This window comes from Mixophyes fleayi, chromosome 1 (assembly GCF_038048845.1).
Source record: "Mixophyes fleayi isolate aMixFle1 chromosome 1, aMixFle1.hap1, whole genome shotgun sequence".
NCBI classification, from domain to species: Eukaryota; Metazoa; Chordata; class Amphibia; order Anura; family Limnodynastidae; genus Mixophyes; species Mixophyes fleayi.
In genome coordinates this window covers 170,126,135-170,148,858 of record NC_134402.1, presented here as the reverse complement: position 1 = coordinate 170,148,858, position 22,724 = coordinate 170,126,135, and the positions used below count along the sequence as shown (strand labels likewise).

Sequence of the window (22,724 nt, the reverse complement as noted above, 5' to 3'; positions counted from 1 at the left end):
GGCAGGGCAGCAACTCAGACCAGGACTGACATCCTTTTAAACAGCACTCACAGATGCAATCATTAACCAGTCTGCTGTCATACTGGCAGAGCAGAAGACCTGGACTGGGCCCTATAAAAGGAGGCCACCCTTCTCTCTCTGGTTACACTCGAGGAGCCTTTACCAGCTTTTCTCTAAAGCTGAACACACACTTTGGGAAACTCCTTCCCACACAAAACAATTTCCCTGGGATCTTTAAAACATGTGGGTCAGAAACCTGGAAGAAACATATCTGCCCAGAAACTCTATTCCAGCAGTGTTTCTGTCACTATATATATATATATATATATATATATATATATATATATATATATATATACATACAGTCATGGCCAAAAGTTTTGAGAATGAGACAAATATTGGTTTTCACAAAGTTCGTTGCTTCAGTGTTTTTAGAACTTTTTGTCATATTTTGCTATGGTATACTGAAATAAAATTACAAGCATTTCATAAGTGTCAAAGGCTTTTATTGACAATTACATTAAGTTTATGCAAAGAGTCAATATTTGCAGTGTTCACACTTCTCTTTGAAGACCTCTGGAATTCGCCCTGGCATGCTGTCAATCAAATTCTGGGCCACATACTGACTGATGGCCGCCCATTCTTGCCAATTCAATGCTTGTATTCCCTTGTCAGACTTTGTGGGGTTTCTGATGGTCACCCACCTCTTGAGGATTAATCATAAGTTTTCAATGGGATTAAGGTCTGAGGAGTTTCCTGTCCATGGACCCAAAATTTTGATATTTTGATCCCTGAGCCTCTTAGTTATCACTTTTGCCTTATGGCAAGGTGCTTCATCATGCTGGAAAAGGCATTGTTCATCATCAAACTGTTCTTGGATGGTTGGGAGAAGTTGCTGTTGGAGGATGTTTTGGTACCATTCTTTATTCATGGCTGTGTTATTAGGTAAAATTGTGAGTGAGCCCACTCACTTGGCTGAGAAGCAACCCCACACATGAATGGTCTCAGGATGCTTTACTGTTGGCATGACACAGGACTGAGAAAATGACTGTACCCCAGTCCTCAGCAGTCTAATGCCTGTATCTTTTGCAGAATATCAGTCTGTACCTGATGTTTTTCCTGGAGAGAAGTGGCTTCTTTGCTGGCCTTCTTGACACCAGGTCATCTTCCAAAAGTTTTTGCCTGACTGTGCGTGCAGATGCACTCACACCTGCCTGCTGCCATTCCTGAGCAAGCTTTGTACTGGTGGTGCCCCGAACCCGCAGCTGAATCAACTTTAGGAGATGGACCTTGCACTTGCTGGACATTCTTTGGAGCCCTGAAGTCTTCTTCACAACGATTGAACCTCTCTCCTTGAAGTTCTCGATGATCCGATAAATGTTTAATTTAGGTGTAATCTTACTAGAAGCAATATTCTTGCCTGTGAAGACCTTTTTGTGCAAAGCAATGATGACTGCATATGTTTCCTTGCAGGTAACCATGGTTAACAGAGTAAGAACAATGATTTCAAGCACCACTCTCCTTTTAAAGCTTCCAGTCTGTTATTTTAACTCAATCAGCATGACAGAGTGGTCTCCAGACTTGTCCTTGTCAACACTCTCACCTGATTTCAGCTGGTCCTTTTGTGGCAGGGCTGAAATGCAGTGGAAATATTGTTTTTGGGATAAAGTTCATTGTAATGACAAAGAGGGACTTTGAAATTACTTGCAATTCATCTGATCACTCTTCATGACATTCTGGAGTATATGCAAATTGCCATCATAAAAACTGAGGCAGCAGGCTGTGAAAAATATTTTTTGTGTCATTCTCAAAACTTTTGGCCATGGCTGTACATACACACATTGTTTTATATCTATAAAATATATTTTTCTTTGCATTGATTTTTTAATACACCTTTTTAGTTCTTCTCTTGTTCTGCCTTAAACCTAAATGCCACAAGCTACCCTTGTGGTTATGGTGTTTAAGTTTAGGGCAAATTCAGAGCACTTACCATAGAACGGTAGCTGATACTACCGATTCTGTGATCCCTGATGACAGCAGACATGCTAGGATGCCACCGTTTGCTCTACATGCTTCACACCGTGCAAAGTACGAATGCTTCTGACAGTGAAATCCCCACACTGTCACCAATTCAGTTGGGTATACAGATTCATAGGTGCCAGCTTTGTTGGTGTTGCAGGTGCTTGAGCACCTCCAATATTTGCGCTGCTGCTAATAAACTGTTTAATTTTTTTTCCTTAGTCTGCCCAGCAATCGCAAGCTGGGCCTGGGGGTATCTTTACTACAAAGACATGCCTGTCGGCCAAGAGGTGGGATGCTTCCAAGTGCTCTGCCTGCATCTTAGTCATGCTTTGTGCCACTGCGCAGTAACTGATAACCAGTAGATGGCTGTTGGCACACTGATAAGTGGATGGTGCTAACCTAGTCTGAAACTATCTGCGATGAAACCTGTTTCTGGCATGCAAGACCTGCCAATTAATCTTTAAACCAATTGGGGGAAGGGTCTTGGAAGCTCCAGGGAATCTTCCACTTGTCTCATTACTTACAGCACGGTGGCGAAGTGGTAGCACTTCTGCCTCACAGTGCTGGGGTCATGAGTTCAATTCCCGACCATGGCCTTATCTGTGTGGAGTTTGTATGTTCTTCCTGTGTTTGCGTGGGTTTCCTCCGGGTGCTCCGGTTTCCTCCCACACTCCAAAAACATACTAGTAGGTTAATTGGTTGCTATCAAAATTGACCCTAGTCTCTACCTGTCTGTCTGTCTCCCTCTCTGTTTGTCTGTATGTGTGTGAGTGTGTGTCTATATTAGGGAATTTAGACTGTAAGCTCCAAATAAATGATGATGATGATGATGTTACTTGTCTGGTTTTTCTACCTACCTTGCATTACAGTTCATCAGCATATGTGTCACTGATGTGGTATGTCAAGCACTGTTTATGTGTTTATCAAGCACTGGTGTACCTAACTGAATTATTTATGTTATAGCCAGGTATCCAATACTGTATGCTTCAATAACAGATAAATAATTAAATAAAAAACATAATTTTGACTGTAGTTACCGTTTAATCATATCTAAAAAGCTATTTTCAGCACGCTTTAGTAGTTTAATATGGTTTATTAATAAATACAAATTAAATTCTGTTCTAACAAATGACATCAAGGTGCTATGTGTTAACTCATTAAAAAAGGAAAGAATGGAAAGATCCTATTACAGTTTTCACAAATCTGTCAAACATCAATTACTCTTCAATTATGGTAACCCAAAATTCCTCTGCCATCATTATTCTTAAAACCTAACAAAACCCCCCAAAAAGAACCCCAAACCGATCCAAGAGCCAAGATTCTAATGTGAAATCACCACATATGACCTTCTGTAATTTATAATGCAGCACATCAGCTATCGAATAACAAAACTGTACCTTGTCATATGGCTATTATAGGCTTGCCTATTACATTTGCTTTTGTAGTTTGCTGTATTTAACTCTGTCTTTCTATATTTTCCATAAAATATGATATCTGCAATACTCAAAATCACTGTACATGAACAAATTTTCGAAAATTGACCGATTAAATATTAAAAAAATTTCTGGTCAAGCAACAACTTTATACTATATATACTTGGCTATAAATACATCAAGAGAAATCCAGAACTCACATTGATCCCTGGAGATAAACTGAGGTACGTTGTTCAGCTGAGGTGTGCTGGGATTTGGGGTTCCGACAAGTTTGCTTTTGGCCATCTTCGTGTTTGCTTTTGCAAACTCCAGCCGTAACGTCTGAGGAATTTCTGGATCAAAACGTATACCCTGAAACCATTAAATGATAAACATTTATTCACTAGGCTGACAAAGTTCAAGAAAATCCATGCACATGTATGATTTATCTAATGGCACGTGCAAGGAGCAGTAATGTGTTGCAACTCTTAAGGCACAGCCATTTCTGATGTATTGTTCTTTGTTCAATCATTATGCTTCAATCTTTGTAACCACGCTTATATAAAATGTATGATTGTTGCTCCTGACAAAGAACTCATGCAAGCTGCGTGTCAATTGAGATCTTTCCCTGCAATCATTTGACTAAATAAATAATCTTCTGATTATTTAGCACAATCAATTATACTCCAGTGTCAATATTCTTAACAACTGATCAGACAGAAGCTTTTAGCAGCTAGGTGTGAACAGACTAATGAAAGGTAATATATAAATGGTCACTATGGGCTACATCACATTTGTCCCGCACTATTTAATTACATAAACCCTCCAGTGCACTTTCAGCTTAAGTCCATAGTTTGTTTGCAAAACTTGATTTACACTGAAATATTTTACAAACAATCAAGTTAGAGTAAGTAAGGTAATTGAGAACAGAATATACAGAAGGGATAATAATATAAGTTGTTGATCAACTGGTATTGCAAAGACAAATATCCTGGTAAGCATACAATGATTGGGAAACTGTTTAAGCAACAACCTGGCAAAGAAGTGAAGTCAAAGTGAAATAAAGTTAATTGATGACAATAATTAGTGTTAAAGCATTTCCTTTGGTTACAAATAATAAGACATTCTGCTTTCATCTTTCAATGTGCAATATATGCACTACACAGCAGTAACATGTTAATTATAATCTACAGCAGATGTGCGCAACCTGTGTGTCCAGAATCTGTGTTTTTGGTGTCACCTGATTGTCGAATATGTAAATACATCATAATGGAAATCTACCGTTTTGGGTGAGAGAACAAGGACACGCTGACACTTGGGGCCCCAGGTAAGAAAGTGTTTAACAAAACTGTTCTATAGTAGTAATACTCATCTCTGGTCCTTAGCGACCACCACATTGCATGTTTTACAGTTACCTAACAGAATCATATAAAACAGTCACTGTATTTTGCTTGGCTATGTATCTGAATGCAAGTTATTATTAAAGTTAATCAACCATTGTCTGGTTACAGTGTTCCTTCAATGTGATTACTGGCTTTAGAAAAACATGTCCTACAAAGACAAATCTTCCAACTGTTCCAATTTGAGCGGCACAGTGCCGACTTTAGGGTACTCTCCTGATTATCAGGACATTGGTCCAAATTTGGAGACAGTTGGGTGATGTCCGACTGGGTGAAGCCCTTTCAATGCTGCGTGTACCAATAGTTGGTGCACGATGCAAAGAATGGGTGCTTTTAAGGGAGGGGAATGGGGCTGAATGCGGCCCAGCTTTACCGACGTGGTGTGCATGCCCCAGGGGGACGTGGCATGTCTGAGACGTGCATTACATTGGAGACATGATGTCTCCAATGTAATGTGGCACTCCCATGTGTAGTGCAGTCAAGCCACACAATGTCCCAATTCCTAACCATAAATGTTGGGAGGTAAGCAAATATTATAGTCTTATCTCATATCTTCAATATTGACAAGCTCCTGAAATTTTCAAATATTTATATTTGTGAATATTATTAGTAGATATTTTACAAAAGGCATTACTTTGACTCACGCAAATTTATTTGTGAGTTTTTGGGAAGACACTTCAGTATGGAGAGGTCATCCTTATGGGGTGAACCTAGTGTCCTGATGTACGTTTATTGACAACATTCTTGTTTATATGAAGAGCGAGTGGGGAAGATTTAAGACATTTTTGCTACCATAATAATAATAATAATAATAATAATAATAATAATAATAATATTATGTATAATATTAATTTAACTTATCAGTCTAGTAAATATATCATTCATTTTTTAGAGCTAAGAGACTGTTTATTGGCTCATAAAGAAAACAATGGAGAAAAGAAGTTTTAAGCTTGCTTTTAGTTCACAGTTTAAGGATCCAATTTTAATTAATATCTTACCCAATAAACCTTTTCGTATAGAAAGGCAATCAGTTTGAAAACTAAACACTTGAAAAGTGCATATTTATGTGAGAATAAGACAAATATATATTAAAACAGTTTCTACAAATCTGGTAAACAGGAGTAAGAATAATAAATGTATTACATTTTCAGTGCACAAACAGATTTATCCAATTGGAGACTTTGTGACATGCCTTACAAAAAAAACATTATTATATTATTATTATTATTATTATTATTATAATTATTATTACTACTACTATTGCTATTAGAGTAAAACTATGGTTTAGTTTATGTTGGAAAAACAACTCATCCATTACATCTATCTGTCAGAGCATATTAGGAACATTAAAAAAGGATTAAACTGCCATTTGGTTTCAGAACACTTCAAAAAACACCATCATTGTTTGTAAAAATGTATAAAAGTTTAGCAGGAATTACTGTAGTCAAATTGGGAGAGTAGAGGTACTAATAGCAGATTAGCAAAATCCAATGAAATCAATCTATTAATTGAAAACACTTGCTTTGAATTAAAGTGGTTTCTTGAATAGGTTCATGCTTCTCCACACCTGCCTCCCCTCTCTGCCAAACCTTACACTGGCTCCCCTTCCCCTACAGTATCCTCTTCAATCTCTTCACCCTCACATACAAGGGCCTCTCCAACCCCTACTTCTCCCTACATCTCTCTACTACACTGTGGACCTCATGTGGTCCCCTATAAATAAAATTAATAATAATAATAATAATGAAGTTTATAGGTGTGCGTATCAAGTTCCATGGAAAAGGATTGCTCCTGTTTGAACAGTTATGTATATATCTTATGTGGAAGTTTAATGTTACATTACATCACAGACTTTTAATTGGTTAGTAAAAAACAGAATTTAATTACACTCACCAACGCCTTGAAAAAGACTATAGGGGAGGAATTAAATTCCTAGTAATGGGCTGTAGGACATTTTCCCTGTGATTTTATAACTGCTCCAAAGGTACTTTGTGGCACATCGCTAGGAATTGAATTCCCGCTAAGATTTAAAAAACACGTTGAAGAGGAGACAGGTAAAGAAGGAACAGATAGTGCACTCATCTTTGGAAAAAGATTGTGGACAAGAAAGACTGGTTTATTGGTGCGGTGACGCTACTTTATAGATGGAGGGCAGCACTCACAGGAGCGCTTGAGAGATTGCTATTGGTTACAAACAGTACTTGTTGCTTTATTCCATAGTTGCCAACCTTATGTTGGCTGGGTCCGGGAGATTCTGGAGGGGGGTATGGGTGGAGGGGGCATTTTGGCCCCGCCCCCGGTGAAGTAATGCCTGTTTTGGGTCTTTTTAGAGTGTAAAAAGACCCAAAACATTCCGCCCGTACATTCCAGGTCTAATTTTATTGAAGTGGGCAGATGGGCCAGATGCGGGAGAATCGCCAGCTCTCCCAGGAGCCCCTGAGACTGACCCGAAATTCGGGAGTCTCCCGGACATTCCGGGAGAGTTGGCAATTATGCTTAATTCTCTCCTCGGTCATACCGTGTTGCACCACCAGTAGCCTCACAGATATGCCAGACGCCAATGATTTATTATTGTGAGTTGATAATGCTTTTGCCTTACAACAGCCAGACACACATTCCCCACCAGCAGCTAATGTTGTTATTCTTCTACCTAATGTATCAAGTGTTCTCCACACCTCTTAGATTGTAAGCTCATATGGGCAGTGCCATCTTTTTCGTGTCATTGTATGTAATTTGTCAACGCTTTATAAATAAAAGCTAATAATAATAATTGTTCCTTTGCTGTCACAGTGATAAAAAATTAATTTTTCAAGAACAGCACATCTATTACCAAAACTATTATAAGCAATAATGAATCCACATTTCATAACAGCAAAAATAATTATTTGCTATTCTGCCGACCTGATTGCTAATCTATTACTTTACATTAAATATTATGTCCTTTTAAGAATCACCACATATCAACTAGACCAAAAATAAAAATGCTTCACTTTTCTTGGCAATGTTTTTGTGTCTGACAATTTATTGAACTTTTACATTAGTGGTGCCCTGAGTACTAAAGGATGTGTGGGAACAGTTTAATTAAAACAACAATAAGAATGTGTGATATACTGTAGCTATGCAGGCCTCAGGATAAATTTACCATATAATCCCTTATATGGGAATATTAATACAGACTGGGAGCAGACAGCCTGCATAGACGTTGAATAAAAAAAATAGCCAAATCATTTCCATATCACAAAATAAAATCTTAATATTTATATGCTGCTATTTATCACTGGATGGTCTGACATGCTATAAAATCATCGCATATAAATAATCTACAACAAAATAATATGCAGTAAACTCACTTTTATGGTCTGTTTTTTATTAAAGTATAATATTATTCCACAGAAACTGGTGGGGAACATGTCTACATACATCCCAACTGCCCCGATTTGGGAAGTATGTCCTCTGTTCACCTCCAGCTCAACAGTGTTGTCAAGGTAAGGGATGAGAGTTGGGGTCAGGACCTGATTAATGGTTTTGGCTGCCCTTAGTTAATACACTCGTACCACCTCCTCGCCTTCCATGCCAGACTAATAAGCAGTAGGCAAAAACAAATTCAGCCTTAATTTAGAATTCGGCTTCCTTCACCATCCATTCATGTTACATGTGCGTGTTTTCAAAACTCAGCTCCACTTTCAAAGCGTGTAACAGCAATCTTTGTCATGCATTTATTTTCATTCACATCAGAACTGTATAGCGGAATGGTAGCGTGAATGAGCGCTTCTGAGAGTGAAGGCGTGAAGGTAGGGGAGGGGGCTTTGGAACTTGCGCTTGTCTCCTACTCGCTTATCCTCATGCACCTGTCCAAAAATGACTCGTTGTCTTCAGCCTTTACCATGGGAATAAGTCAACATTAAAACCTTGCTACATTTTTCTTTCATGTTTTCTTTTTCTTTGGAGAAATATTCTCTTATATTTTAAAATTAATTTCAGTTTATGCTGCTCCCTGACACAATTTTGCCCCCCCCCCCAAAGAAAAAAAACCTTGCACCCTATGCTGCAGCCTAGTCAGCCTATTGGATAATGAGGCCCTGGTTGGGGTCATCCTAGTGCTCCTGAAGCACTAGACATGCCCCCACCATACCTCACAAGCTACCTTAGGTTTATTTAAACCTACATTTTAACCTGTAGCTGGACCACAATTGCAGTGTTCAACTAGGCATCATTGTCAATTACTTTCCAGAACAATGCCAATTATCACACTACTCCACAGGATTTAATCGGAAACCGTAAAAGAGTGTAAACCATACTTGCAACTTTTGAAAAATAATTTCAGGGAGATTGTGCAAGGAACATCTCGGCGCCTCAGACAGAGAGCTGTATCTCTTGCTCATAATGTTATATTCTGAGATAATGTGGTACATTCCCCCTGACTCAGCCACATCTAAGGTAATTTCTCCCTCAAATTTGTTCCTTTTCACTCATAGGGGTAGAATCAGTTGCCGGCAATTACAGTAGGAATCTCAGCAAATTTTTCTGCGCATCTCTATGGGGTGTGAGTAAAAATGAGTGGAGATTCCTGTAAAATCTCTGACACAATGAGTCTCCGTGGACACCTTTCGCTGAATTAAATCTCCTCCATAGTCTCTCTGTCATGATTTACTTTGGCTCTCGTGGCAGCAGGCCGCGGAACTGCTCCCCAGATTGCAAGGGGAATACACACATTCAGTCACTGGAAGTTGTGAATAACAATTCCAAAAGGGGATTGACTTAAGAAGGAAATTTAAAGTTTACATTATATTAAGGTGCAAAATTATAATACTCTGATATAATGAAAAGTATACAATTAATTTACCCCATTACTTAATTAGAAATTAATTTTGCCCCCCTAATCAATTTACAATGATTGCCACCATAATGCATAAGTCAGTGGTGCCTTCTCTTATCTTCTGAATGGTAAGATAGTTTAAACAGGATGCAGTTTGAGAAATCTCATCTCCAACAACCCTCTCTTTTTGTGAATTTTTTTGGCATTTTTAATCTACACTTAAGGGGCATATTCAATTGTTGGTGTTACTTTGAAAAGTAACGCGGCGTGCGCACTATAACCGTCATTATGGTAATAGTGCGCATAAATACCGTTATTACGGTACCTAACACTCAGGGAGTTGCGAGCTGAAATCCGGCTTAGTATTACCGTGATAACGGTAAATACTTTTAACTCTGCAGGGAATTCAAATAATTGAATATGCCCCTAAGAATGATATGTTTAACATGTTCTTAAGGAAGCCCTGTCATATGCAGCCTGTACTTATATGATCACTGGAGTGGACTGGCCACTGCAATTCCTAAGATCAGCAACTTTCTCCTAATATACTCTGTGCCACTGTGAGCATTATTATGATATGATTGGCTACAGGTTGTTCTATCCCCACTCCCTTCAATATTGGAGTAACATAGATAAACAGGTGCCCTGACCACAGTCAAAGGCATATTAAAAATGGGTTCCCTTACAAAGTATCTGCAAACCAACTCCCTATGAATCTCTTTCTGAAAAATGATTGTGTATTGCCAACAAAAATATCATGACTTTGTACAATTACCCAATCTCTTACAGTTATAGTTTACAATGTAGTCAACTTTTAGTATGTAAGACAGACTTCCAGACTTAATTAATCTTTGTCTAGGAAAACATGTTAAAAACCCATGGTATCTTGGGAGTAGTCCCATTCAACAAATATGCAGGCACTGTAATTAATGCTCTCCTTTATTGGTGTTCAAATAACATTTATTGTACAGGAAAGTGTTAACTCTACCTATAGAATGCCACAGTTGGTATTTTAATTGATGCTCCCATGTATTGCTGTTAACATGTCCTAATCACTGCAAGAGAATATTGATTAAAATACCTGTAAAATGCATAATCTATTGAATAGGAAAGCTCCAGTTAGAGGAATCTGGAACTTAGATAGTAATTGTGATGGGGCACCCAGACTACTTGTGCTTGTCAGAAAGATCTCAATGATCATCGAGAGAGAGAGAAAGAGAGAGAGAGAGAGAGAGAGAGAGAGAGAGAGACAGACAGACAGAGAGAGACAGAGAGAGAAAGACAGAGAGAGAGAGAGAGGACATAGAGAAAGACAGACAGAGAGAAAAGGAGGACAGAGAGAGAGAGGGGGAGAGAGAGAGGGAGAGAGAGACAGAAAGACAGAGAGGGAGAGAGAGACAGAAAGACAAAGAGCGAGAGTTCATTCAGCATCAGTACATCAATAAACATTCACTGCTCATTTATTAATATTATTTTCCTCGATTTGCAAAGTACCAAAATATTATGCATAACTATACATTTAGGGGATCTACACACTTACATTTTTCTTTTCAAATAACCTCCGGTGCTCTTTATTTGCAGTGCCCAGTTCTACTATGGTCCACTGCAGGCACTGCAAGTTGCCATTTTACTTACAAACTGTACATGACATGACTGTTTATTTATCCCTGATTCTGTCCATATTGTCCCTCTTTTATCAGCTGGATTTTTATGGAAATGATCCTTCACTGATTGCCAACACATGACTTTTTTGTTTGTTGCTTTAATGTTCATCATACTAGCGTTCTTCTAATTGTACAATTGGGAGTCTACATTGTTAATATATATTTATTTTTATTACTGAGCACAAATCTGCACAGATGAACACATCTGTCTATGCATATACAATATATCATACTTGCCAACTCTCCCGGAATGTCCGGGAGACTCCCGCATTTTGAGAGAGTCTCCCGGACTCCCGGGCGAGTGTGGCAAAATCCCGGATCTGCCCACTTGAACTAGGTCACAAACGCCGCGATTCCAGGTGAATCGCTGCATTTGGCCCCGCCCCCCGCTGTCAAATGACGCATTTTGCGTCATGCCGTCGCGGGGGCGGGTCCAAAATGACGCAGATTTTGGAGGCCCGCCCCCCATGACGCCCACCTCCCTCGCAGGCTCCCGGATACCAACATTGTAAAGTTGGTAAGTATGCAATATATACATTATGCATATGCAATATATACAAGCAAAAATGCATCTGTTTAGTCTCAAGTGTACCTCTTTGGCGATTTGAAATGTCAGGAGATATGATCAAATAGCTTGAAAATAACCTATGTTATGGTTAATGAATTAAGCATGTCATTCCAGCCCAAGTATGAGGAGGAACTGAATAGAGCTCTGGGACTGATATTCATACACTTTATAAATTGGTGGTAGGCGAATCATGGGTAGCGTTGGCGCTGACCATCTCCAGATTTAATAAGTCATATTTATTTATCTACCTTTTCTATGTGTATAAAAGAAAAACCTCTGTGTAAAATGAAGGGAATAACATACTGTATTCATTTTCCATGATATACTCCAAATATCTTTTCCTCAACATTTAATAAATGTATACCTCGAGTGACAGGCCATATAGTGCTGCTACCTTTCTGAGCTACTCCGACCCCACTGGTTGGGCTCCACAGTAATGGAAAACAGAAGGGGAATATGATCCACATACCTGGAGATATCACAACAGTACATACACAGATGACAGACTCGGAGCAGACCACGAAGGGGCTGTTGTGAAGAATTAAAGCATTATTGCACTAACATCTTTAAAAGCTCAAGTGAAATTACCTCATTTGTTTGGCAGAGTTCACCATAGCTATCGGGCTCTAAGGCAAAAGCAACATTCCTTCTATCATCTTTAAACAGCACAGCACCATATTAGGAGGGCTATATCCTGCTCTTATCCTCTGGCATTCTTCTAGACTAGGATTTCAAAACAAGATCAGAGAAATATAAAACATTTAGCCCAAATTTAAAATTAATGGGAATACTTTTGGGGCATTGCGACTCCATCCAAAATGTTACTATGATAAGATTTAGAGTGAACTGGCAGTCTTTCCCTGGTATATATCTCAGGAGCTACATTAAAAGCACTGATCTGGCACGACATGAATTACACATCAATGGGAAATACTTGAAGCTGTGTCTTGTGTGTTCTAATCTTAGGTCAGCTTTCCTTATACAGCAGTCTGGGCTCCACTCAGGGCCGGACTGGCCATCTGGCAGTTCTGGCAAATGCCAGAAGGGCCGATGGCCAGTTGGGCCGGTGCAGGGACCGGCGAATTGGGCAGTCATTTCAACCTGTTATATTCTATCTGCCATGCCAGGTTCCGGCATGACAGATAGCAGTCTATGTGCCCGAGCTAATGGGGCCGGCCCTAGCCTATTAGTGGCCGGCCCCAACACTGACTGACTTCCTGATGGCTGGCTCCTCCCCAGGAACCAGCCACAATACTATCTGTTCCGCGCTCCGCCGCCCCCCCCCCCCCGAGACAGATTAAGAGGGGCACGTGCATTGCGGTTCCCATACCCGGAAGTGCCGATGAGCAGTGTGCACTCACCACAGTGTCCAGCTCACCGTCTTTTGCTGGAGAACACCGGAGCACTGCCACCTGCGCTGCAGCCACAGGAAAACAAACAAGGTGAGATGACACAACTTGCACACTCTGGAAACCGCTCACTATGACCAGGTTCAAGTTGTCCCCTTACAAGACTCAAAAATATTGGAAAAATCATTGTTTGCTGCAATCTTTGATTAGATTCTATTCATTCTTTCTGGACACTGTTGGTCATATGGTACTGCTGTGATTTCATCAAAGACTGGTTACAATAGCTTTAATTTTGGACATTGCTGCTAGGAATATTTATAAGCCCTCATTGAACCTATTTTATGCATTATTTATTTATTTATTTATTTATTATTTGTCTAATTCCAATTAACCATTCATAAATTTTATGGTTTTACTGGTTTACATGTTTATTTTATTGCCATCAGGGCTAGCAACATTTTTATGTATTACTGTGTGAAAGCAAATCAGGGGCTTATAATTATTAGCTGCTGACAGGAATAGCGTGTTATCAATCCTGGTAAAATATTAATTTTATTTTTCTCACTCTTTTTTAAAAATTGGTTTTATTGAGCTAATTTAATGTATTGTGTGTTACTTATCAGTATTAAAATGAAATTGATTTAACGCTAGTTAGTCTCATTGAATGATATTTCCTGTACTAAATCAAGTGCTATCATTAATTAATTCCAAATTCAATAAAAACAAATATCTTTGGAAATAGATGAGGATCCAGGTTTAGTTGAATAACACACTTAAAAATCTACACACTACAGGCATTATTCCATTCGCATCCAAAATTCCTAAAATCGATAAGGTATCAGCCTAGAACCAAAATCAATGACGCCTAACTGCATTGTGTACATATATCCGTTATTAACGTATGACAGCATGTGTGAAGAAAGCGAGCTCCAGTAGCAGGCTATATCGCCACATGGAAGAAGATCGGGTAAGGGCTTTGGGTTGGGAGGGTTTGAAAGGGCTTTTAATGTAATGCGGGTGGAGGCGTGAACTATTCATTTAATGATAGGGTGAGGGTGGGGGGATAATCTTATAATGATGGGTTGGAGCTTTACATTTATTAATTTAATAGTGGTACCTATTAATTTAATCTGGGGTGATATGGGGTATATTAATTGAATGTGGGGCTGTTGAGTTCTATTTATTAAATGTGTCAAGGAATTATTTAATGGCAAAGATAGTTTGAGGGAAATATGTATATTTGTTAAAAGTAAATGTTATTTATTTATTGCCAGGGTGGGGGGGGGGGGGGTCTCTACTGTAATTTGGGTGGGAGGTAGGCTATTAATTTATTGGTGGACTGTGGGTCAGGGATAATTATTTAATGGTAGGTGCTATAAATTTATTTGTGGGGTGATGGTCGGGCTATTTAATTTAATAGTGGGGCGTGTTAATTTAAGGTGAGGTGACAGGACCTTTAATTTAATGCTGGGGTGGTTTGTGACTATTAATTGAATGTAGGGCTGAGTTTGGGGAGGATGGCTATTTATTAAATGTGTATACAAATTATTTAAGGCTGGGGACAGTTGTGGGAAAGTTATATTTATTAAATGCAAATGTTATTAGTTTATTGCTGGGGCTGTTTGGAGGGAGGGAACTAAGTTTACTTATTAAATGTGAATACTATTAATTTAATTATGTAGCTGGTTGGCGTGAAGTAGATCTATTTATCAATTGTGAAAACAATTATTTTAATGTTGGCTGTAGGGAATCTACATTATTAAACTTGGGTGCTATTAATTTAACACTAGATGCCGTTCGGGTTTTAAAAATTACATGTACCCATTTTTTTTCCAAATAGGGCATCCAACATTCCAAGATCCAGACAAGCAGAAACTAAAGAAACCAGCAGCTGTAGGCAGTGAAAGTGACAAGAACAGGTAGGAGAGAGAAGGACAGTCTGCCAACTGTCCTGAATCTGTTGGGGCAGTCACGAATTTGGGTGACTGTCTCTCTTAACCAGGATTTGGTCTGACTGCAAGGACAGTTGGGAGGTATGTCCTACTTCACACTGTACTACTGCACCTAACAGTAATGCACACAGTTTTGTCTGTGCATTTGTCTAATAGCCATATTACACCATAAGAGCCCCCCTGTCTTAAGTGCCCCAGGCTCCCCGGGGCCTTAATCCAGCTCTGGTTAGGGGAAGGGAACTGATAGTTGCTCCCAGTCCCCGCACAGGACACAGACTGCAGAGCAAGCCGAGGAGCTCTAAGTATCACAAGATTTGGAAAGCTTGTGAGATAAGAACTTTCCTGCTCACTCTACAGGAAGTTCCCACCCTTATGGATGTCAGCGGCATCAGAAGCATAGATAAGTACAGTGGGCTGGGGAGGGCATGATAAATGTAATGTTTTATTTTAATGTATGTTTCAACGCCCCATGTTGACCACGCACCCAACACATTGTGGCCACGCCCTTGGCGCCGTACACAATTTATTTCCTACTCATCAACAGAGGTGGGCCTGTATGCTTTAAATGCCAGGGCTGATTTTTAGTCCCAGTCCGGCCCTGGCTCCACTACACACAATAGGGGGTAGATTTACTAAACCTAAGAAGGCAAAATGGAGGTTTCTCCCATAGCAACCAATCATATTATAGTTATCATTTATCTAGTACATTCTGGAAAATGCTAGCTAGGATCTGATGCATCCGATTTTAACTAGCATGTATCTTTATGATGATCCATTTAGGAGCATATCTTTAGGCATCCCATAGTCCTGATGCAGGTTTCTGAGTGTGTGATGGTGATGGCCGCATTTTGGTGACAGAGGTATCTCTATACGCCATACTTGCCAACTCTCCCAGAATGTCCGGGAGATTCCCGCATTTTGCGAGAGTCTCCCGGGCGAGTGTGGCAATCTCCAGCATCTGGATAATTCTGCCCACTTCCTAGTGAAGTGGGCAGAATTAAGTCCCAAACGCTGTGATTCCCGGGAAATCGCAGAATTTGGCCCCACCCCCCACTATCAAATGACGCGTTTTGCGTCATCACATCATGGGGGCGGGTCCAAAATGACACCATTTTGGAGCCCCGCCCCCCGTTATGCCAACGTCCTCCGCAGGCTCCCGGATTTGACCAACAGAAAGTTGGCAAGTATGCTATACGCTAGAAATTGCACTTATCCACAGTTTTGGTTTTTGCATTTTTGTGTGTAGGTAAAAGTTGCTTTTTTATGTTTAAGTCTAAATTGGTCCCTAAATCTGTAATAAGCTCAACTCTGAATTGTGCATTACATAAAAAAAGGAATAAAATACTACCGCGCTGAGGAGATCTTCCCTCCAATCCCAATAATAATGAATTCATGGATAAATCAAACATTAAAAATGAGAACCTTTAATAAAATTGAAAACAATACATATAAATAAAAACAAAGCATTAACTACAGTATGCGTAAATGAACCAGAACTTATCTAGTACAGCCCTGATCAGTGCACTGATATTCAAAGCTCAAAAATATTTTCCTTATATATAAAACGGAAGCACTGTCCTCCTAATCTGTTAGTTCAAATAGGTGCAAAATTAGGATATCATATGGAATCTCATAAAGCCATTTTGAGGAGCACCGTCTGCTCTACATAGTTCAGCCACAGTAACTGTAAAGGTGAAAAGACTGTGAAGAACAGATTGAACGTACATCTAGGAGAGTCTGTACTTTTCACCATTACCATTACTGTGCGCCCACGATAGATATATAATACATAAAGATTTCCCTGGTAGATATATTATTAATAAATAGTGTCCCAGTAGTCTTTTAATCAATTGTTCTGTCCCCGATCATGAATACCATATACCATACCATATACTACTACAAGGCACAGCAGTAATGCCATGCAGGGTGGAAATGAGCATAGCCAATAAAGACAAGCTCTCTCCTGTCTGAATGAACTTTGGGGTAACAGGGCCCTCTTAACAACATTATGGCCCCCCGGCAAAGCAGTGCACCGGGGACCCTTATCTATAATATAAATGCTTAGTGGCGTGTGTTAGTCTGTGTGTGTGTGTGTGTGTGTGTGTGTGTGTGTGTAAAAAATAAAACCAAGCTGCAGCGCCACCTGCTGGGCGGAGTTATACACTCACCTACTAAATTCTTAGTGTGTGTGGAAAAAAAAATTCAGAAAGGGCTGAAATTTGGTATACTAAGATGTTTTTAATTTGTTAATTTAATTTGTTAATTGTTAAAAGTGTTTATAAAGATTTTAAAAAAATATATATATATTTCTTGAAGGAGAAGTGACAGTTGGGAGTGGTTGGTGGTTGCCGGGGGTGACAGTGGGGAGTGGTTGGTGGTTGCTGGGGGTGACAGAGTGAGAGGAGTGTGATACTCAGGACCGCTGAGAGAGATCCCTGTGTCTGGATAGAAATCTGGATAGATGTGGCGATGAAAATGAAGGATGAGGTGATGGAGAAGAATGATGAGGTGGTGACATGTGGACAAAACCACGTTAAAAAAGGGAGCTTATGTCGGGAAGTAACGCTCTTCCCCTGAGGAGGCCTGGGCTATGGCCCAAATGCAGGACAAGAACCTTTTTAACACCTTAAGTAGCTTGATTTGACTAGAATGCATGAGTATCATGCACGGGTTAACTTGTGTATATATATATATATATATATATATATATATATATATATTAAATTAAAAAAAACCCATAACTTACCTTTTAATTGGCTTATTCTCCTCTTCCCTTTTCTTCAGTCACTGCTGCTGCCTGCTGAATGCTGTTTTCACGTGGGGGACTCCTCCGTGCTGCGCTCCGCAATGGATGTCGGGCGTGATAACGTCACGCCCGACATGCAGACCAGGGAGGGAGCCGGATTGCCAGCTGACCGCAAGGTAAGTATTTCCTTTCTTTTTTTTTTTTGGGCAGGATTTTTTTTTCCAGCGCTGCCTCGATGGGCCCCCTGGGCTGCAGGGCCCCCGGGCACCTGCCCATTGTGCCCAATGGGAGAGACGGCCCTGTGGGGTAACCATGTTTGTTTTGCTTACTACAATGTGTACAAGTCCTTATAGCGTAAAAAAATAAATAAAGCTACGGTATCAGGTGACAGGTCCACTTAAAGAAAGCACTGCACCGATCCCTCAGAGAGTGGATGACATTTATTTATTAGGAGCTGGGCAAACAGTTTTAAGCATTACTTATGTAAGTAATTAAGCAAATCAAGTGCACCAAAAGCACAAGTATTATGAATGAAACATCACTGAGTTTTTTTTAACAGTATCTACTTAAACAGCTATTACTCTCATCCTCTTCAAGTCTGAACCTCATCGAGTTCTGATTCATATCTGTGCGATTATGTTTTTTTTAAATTATGTAACCAGAAATTTGTTACCTATTGCTATAACCTGTGTTGGACTGCTGGCCGGTTAAGCATAGGGGAAACGTGTTGGGGAGTGACATGTTGGGGTTTCCTACACTAAGTGGTTTTTCTCACAATGTACAAGGAAATGCACAGTTAAACAAAACAGTTGAACAAACTGGAAAACAATTCTGATGCCTATTAGTAACAAGCCTTACCTGCTGCAGCATAACACTGCACTTCTTATTTCACTGTCCTGGACATTGTAACTTGGCAATCATACCTTTATTTTCCCTGCCTCAGTCTCACCAGCTGCTCATCATCATCAACATTTATTTATATAGCGCCAGCAGATTCCATAGATTCTCTTGCTCTCTCTCTAGGACCCTTATCAATTTCAATAACTACTTCGGCTTTCAACAAACTTTCTTACCACCACTCCTACTCCTGTCTCTACGCTCTTCTCCTGCCACTAATTACCCCTCATACACTATTTCCCACCAGGGTCGGACTGGCCCGCCAGGGGACCAGGCTATCCCCTGTCGAAGTCAGCAAATTGGATAAAGTCATTTCAATTAAAGTCTAGCAAACTTGGTTGTCTTTGTCTGAAAAGATGCGTACGGTACGCTACGACGTACAAGGGCACGCTACGGCGTGAAAGGGCGTACGCATCCACTACACGTGGCAGCAACAGTAATCGGTCTTTTACCATACATTCGCACAAACACGCATACTTATAAAATAGCACACATTAATGGTAGTTGCAACACATAGTCAGTTATGTCGAAATATAGTAGTATTTATATGTTATATCAGAGTTACATGTATATTAATGAAATACACTGAACAGGTTGAAGGAATCACATCATGAGTGGTATCATAATGAACCTCGTTACATATCCTACTGTTTGGTTCACTCTGCGAGGGAATCGCAGAGTGCATACACAAGTTATGAATGATAGGGAATTATGAACTACTTAAGACTAAGGAATCTTGGCGGGAAGAGCAGAGCATACCCCCTGCAGAGATGACCCCCTCCTTTGGATTCCTTTGTATGAACTGGCCAATGATGACGACCCCTTGGACCTTCCTGAGACCTGGACCAATAGATGCAAGCTATTCCATCTTCATTGTATTACTGTATTTGATTGTGTATATAAGCAGCAGCTTGTGATCCAGAGTGCAGACATCTTGTCCCCAGACTTCAGGATTGAATGACTGCACTGGATCCAGAGCGCCTGCGATAAGTAACGGCTGTATTTACTATTACTTCGCTTGAGTATATATATTCTATTTGCGAATAAATCTTTGTGCGTTGGAAACACAACTCGAGTTTCGACAATCGTTATTGGTTAGCGACAACACGCACATAACAATTTGGGGGCTCGTGAGCTTTGGAGGTTTCGTTGCCGATGATACGCAAGACCAACGGATTTCGGTTCCTCAACAAAGGGTGGAGACGCGTCATAAACGGGTAAGAACGCATGGTGTTCAAAACCTGAATTTTACTCTGTGTTGTGAAACCGAATGTCCATTTTGCATTATCTAGGGCACGCTAACTAGAACCTAGGGACAAAAGAGAAAACTGTTTCTTTTTACTGTCATTGTGCGTTTTAACTGTATTGCATTGCATAGCGTATGTGTACTTCCTGCTTAGCGTATGTGAACTTCCGGTAGATTTGCCACGTGGTTAAACAATCGTTTTGATAGTTATTATACATGCATAGTATAATTACTTGTGAAAGCCTCTGAGACATTATTACTATTGTTGGGAACTTTTGATTTTCTGCGCAGAAAAGGTGTATAGTGTGTGATGTTGTAACGTAGATACACTGTTTATTATTCATTGGTTCTCAGTTGCTGTCTGACGAGGCGGATTGCCCAACTGAAGGACGGTATACAGGGCAGGTATACCGAATGCGAAAACGTGTTTTTCGCAAAGCGCTACCAATAGATCGCAAGGTTTGCTAATAATTAGTATTGGTAGGCAGTGCGATCCGATCGCACCGTTAGTGCGAATTGGTGAAGCAGCTAGGAGGAATTATACTGGAAAGGCAGGTTGATTGTATTAACTTGCGCTCCCAGCGATAATAAACTCAGCAGATTTTTGTGGTTGAGCCAGGGTATCGAGGAGCTGATAGCCCTTGGGGCCCACAGTGATATTTCTGTATTAGGGATCCTCGCCTGGTGCGAGAAAAGCGAGTGAACGCGGCTAAAGGAAATACGTTCACCGAGCATTATAGATCTCTAGCGGTGAGTATAGCAACAGAGTTGAAATTATTAGGTGGAAAGAACAGAGCATTGCGGTGTGTCTGTATTTCACATTTGGCCGGAAGGAACAGAGCATTGCGGTGTGTCTGTGTTCCGGGTAGAAGGTATATTGTTCAACATGGGTGCTAAGCATACGCTAGAGATGGTCAGTGTACTGCCTAAGGAAGGCCCTATTGGTTCAGCGAGGTTTCTCATGTGTAAGAAATATGGTGCATATGCAACTGTGTATTGTGACACGTGGGTCGGGATGACCAAAGCTTGTGATAGGCCTTTCCCAACAATAGGAAGTTTTAATGCAGAGGTACTAAATACTGTAAAAGATAAAGTATGGTTGATCAAGTCAACGAAAAAGAGAAATAGACATAATGATTGTTTAAAATTGTGGCAAATGGAAGGTAACACGTGGCAGAGCAGCGAATGCAAACCGGAAGTAGGCGTGACGAAAAGCGCGCGCAAGGCGGATGTAACCATTGAGAAGCGTGGCGAACTCAGCGCAAGCGCGCCCCCGCCACCTTATGTGGCGGGAGGGGTAAGTACAGCCGTTGTTAAAACTGAAAATAGAAAAATTGCTAAGTTGTACCCTTTTTTAAGCCAGTTTCAATCAAGTGTATCTGAAAATGAAGATGAACCCACTGTGATTTCGGCCATTGCCCATGCTGTTAGTGTACTAGAGGCTCAGCGCAAGTATGAGAAAATGGCTGAGATAGGTGAGAGTAGCGTGATCACTAGGAGTGAAAGCATTCTAAATCTAGGACCAGTAAATCCTGTAGTGTCCCCTGAAGTTAGTGTACCAGAGGGTGCGTTCCCGGTACGCACAATATCGGTTCCCAATGGGAAACCGGATAAGGATGGTGTAGTTCTTTTAAGAAATGTTACAATGCATTGTCCCTGGACTAGATCAGAATTACGTTCCATTATGACTGAATTCCCAGACCCTAGAAAGGAGTTAGCTAAATGTCAGAAATTTGTTAAAGACTTAGGGAATGCTCACGAACCAACCAGTAAGGATTGGCGGGTAGTGTTGAGAGCGTGTTTTCCTCACAATACTAACATACAAAAATGTATTGAAGATTGTTTGTTGGAGGAAGATGACACCTTGACTGATGAGATTAACCAACGGAATATAGAACAAATTGTCAAACACTTAGCCATCTGTTTTCCAGTAGTAGTAAATTGGAGTAAGATTTTCACCATTAAACAAAAGGATAGTGAAACTGCCTCAGATTACTTTGCTAGAGCTATAACAGCAATCGCACGATTTATTGGGATATCCAACATAAGTGAGGATCCACATCACAGAGAGGTAGCTGTAGGAGTACTGATGGACGGCCTTAGAGAAAATTTAAAGACGAGAGTACAAACCACATTACCTAATTGGAGAGGCGTCACGGTAGACTCTCTTAGGGAGTCTGCTGTGGAGCATGACAAGAACCTTTTTAGAAAAAGGGAAGAGAAAAGTGATAAGTTAATTTACGGTAAGTATACAGGCTCTAGAAGGGGTGCATACACGACCACCAGCATACAACCCATATAACAGGAAACCTAAAGTGATCAGGTGTTTCAACTGTAATGAGGAAGGACATTACAGGAGAGATTGTAAAAAGGAAAGACTCAATACACATAGGGGTGGGTCACATAGATATCCTCCAAGGAGGGATTCACATAGACTAGAAGACTCACATCTACCCGCGCATATTACGGCAGCAAATGCTGCGCGGGAAATCAATAGTCAGCGCTAGGGGTCAGGTCATACCTGTAGTCTACAGCCAGTGAGGTTAACTGAGAGTCAGAGTGAAGAACCAACAATGATAGTTGACATAGCTGGTAGGAAACAAACTTTTCTTGTAGATACAGGGGCGGCCCGATCTGTGATAACCTCTCCTT

At 40.2% G+C, this 22,724-nt stretch overlaps 1 protein-coding gene across 2 annotated transcripts in view; it reads right to left on the bottom strand.

Moving 5' to 3' along the window:
• The window catches only part of RBPMS (RNA binding protein, mRNA processing factor), a 242,100-nt gene that overhangs the window by 91,688 nt on the left and 127,688 nt on the right, over positions 1–22,724 (bottom strand). For both annotated transcript variants that reach the window (XR_012689755.1, XM_075203727.1), the window contains exon 5: positions 3,656–3,806. Coding sequence is in view for 1 of the 2 variants with exons in the window: in XM_075203727.1 (XP_075059828.1) it covers positions 3,656–3,806 (151 nt within the window). In the remaining variant the exon portion in view is untranslated. The remainder of the gene's footprint in view (positions 1–3,655; positions 3,807–22,724) is intronic.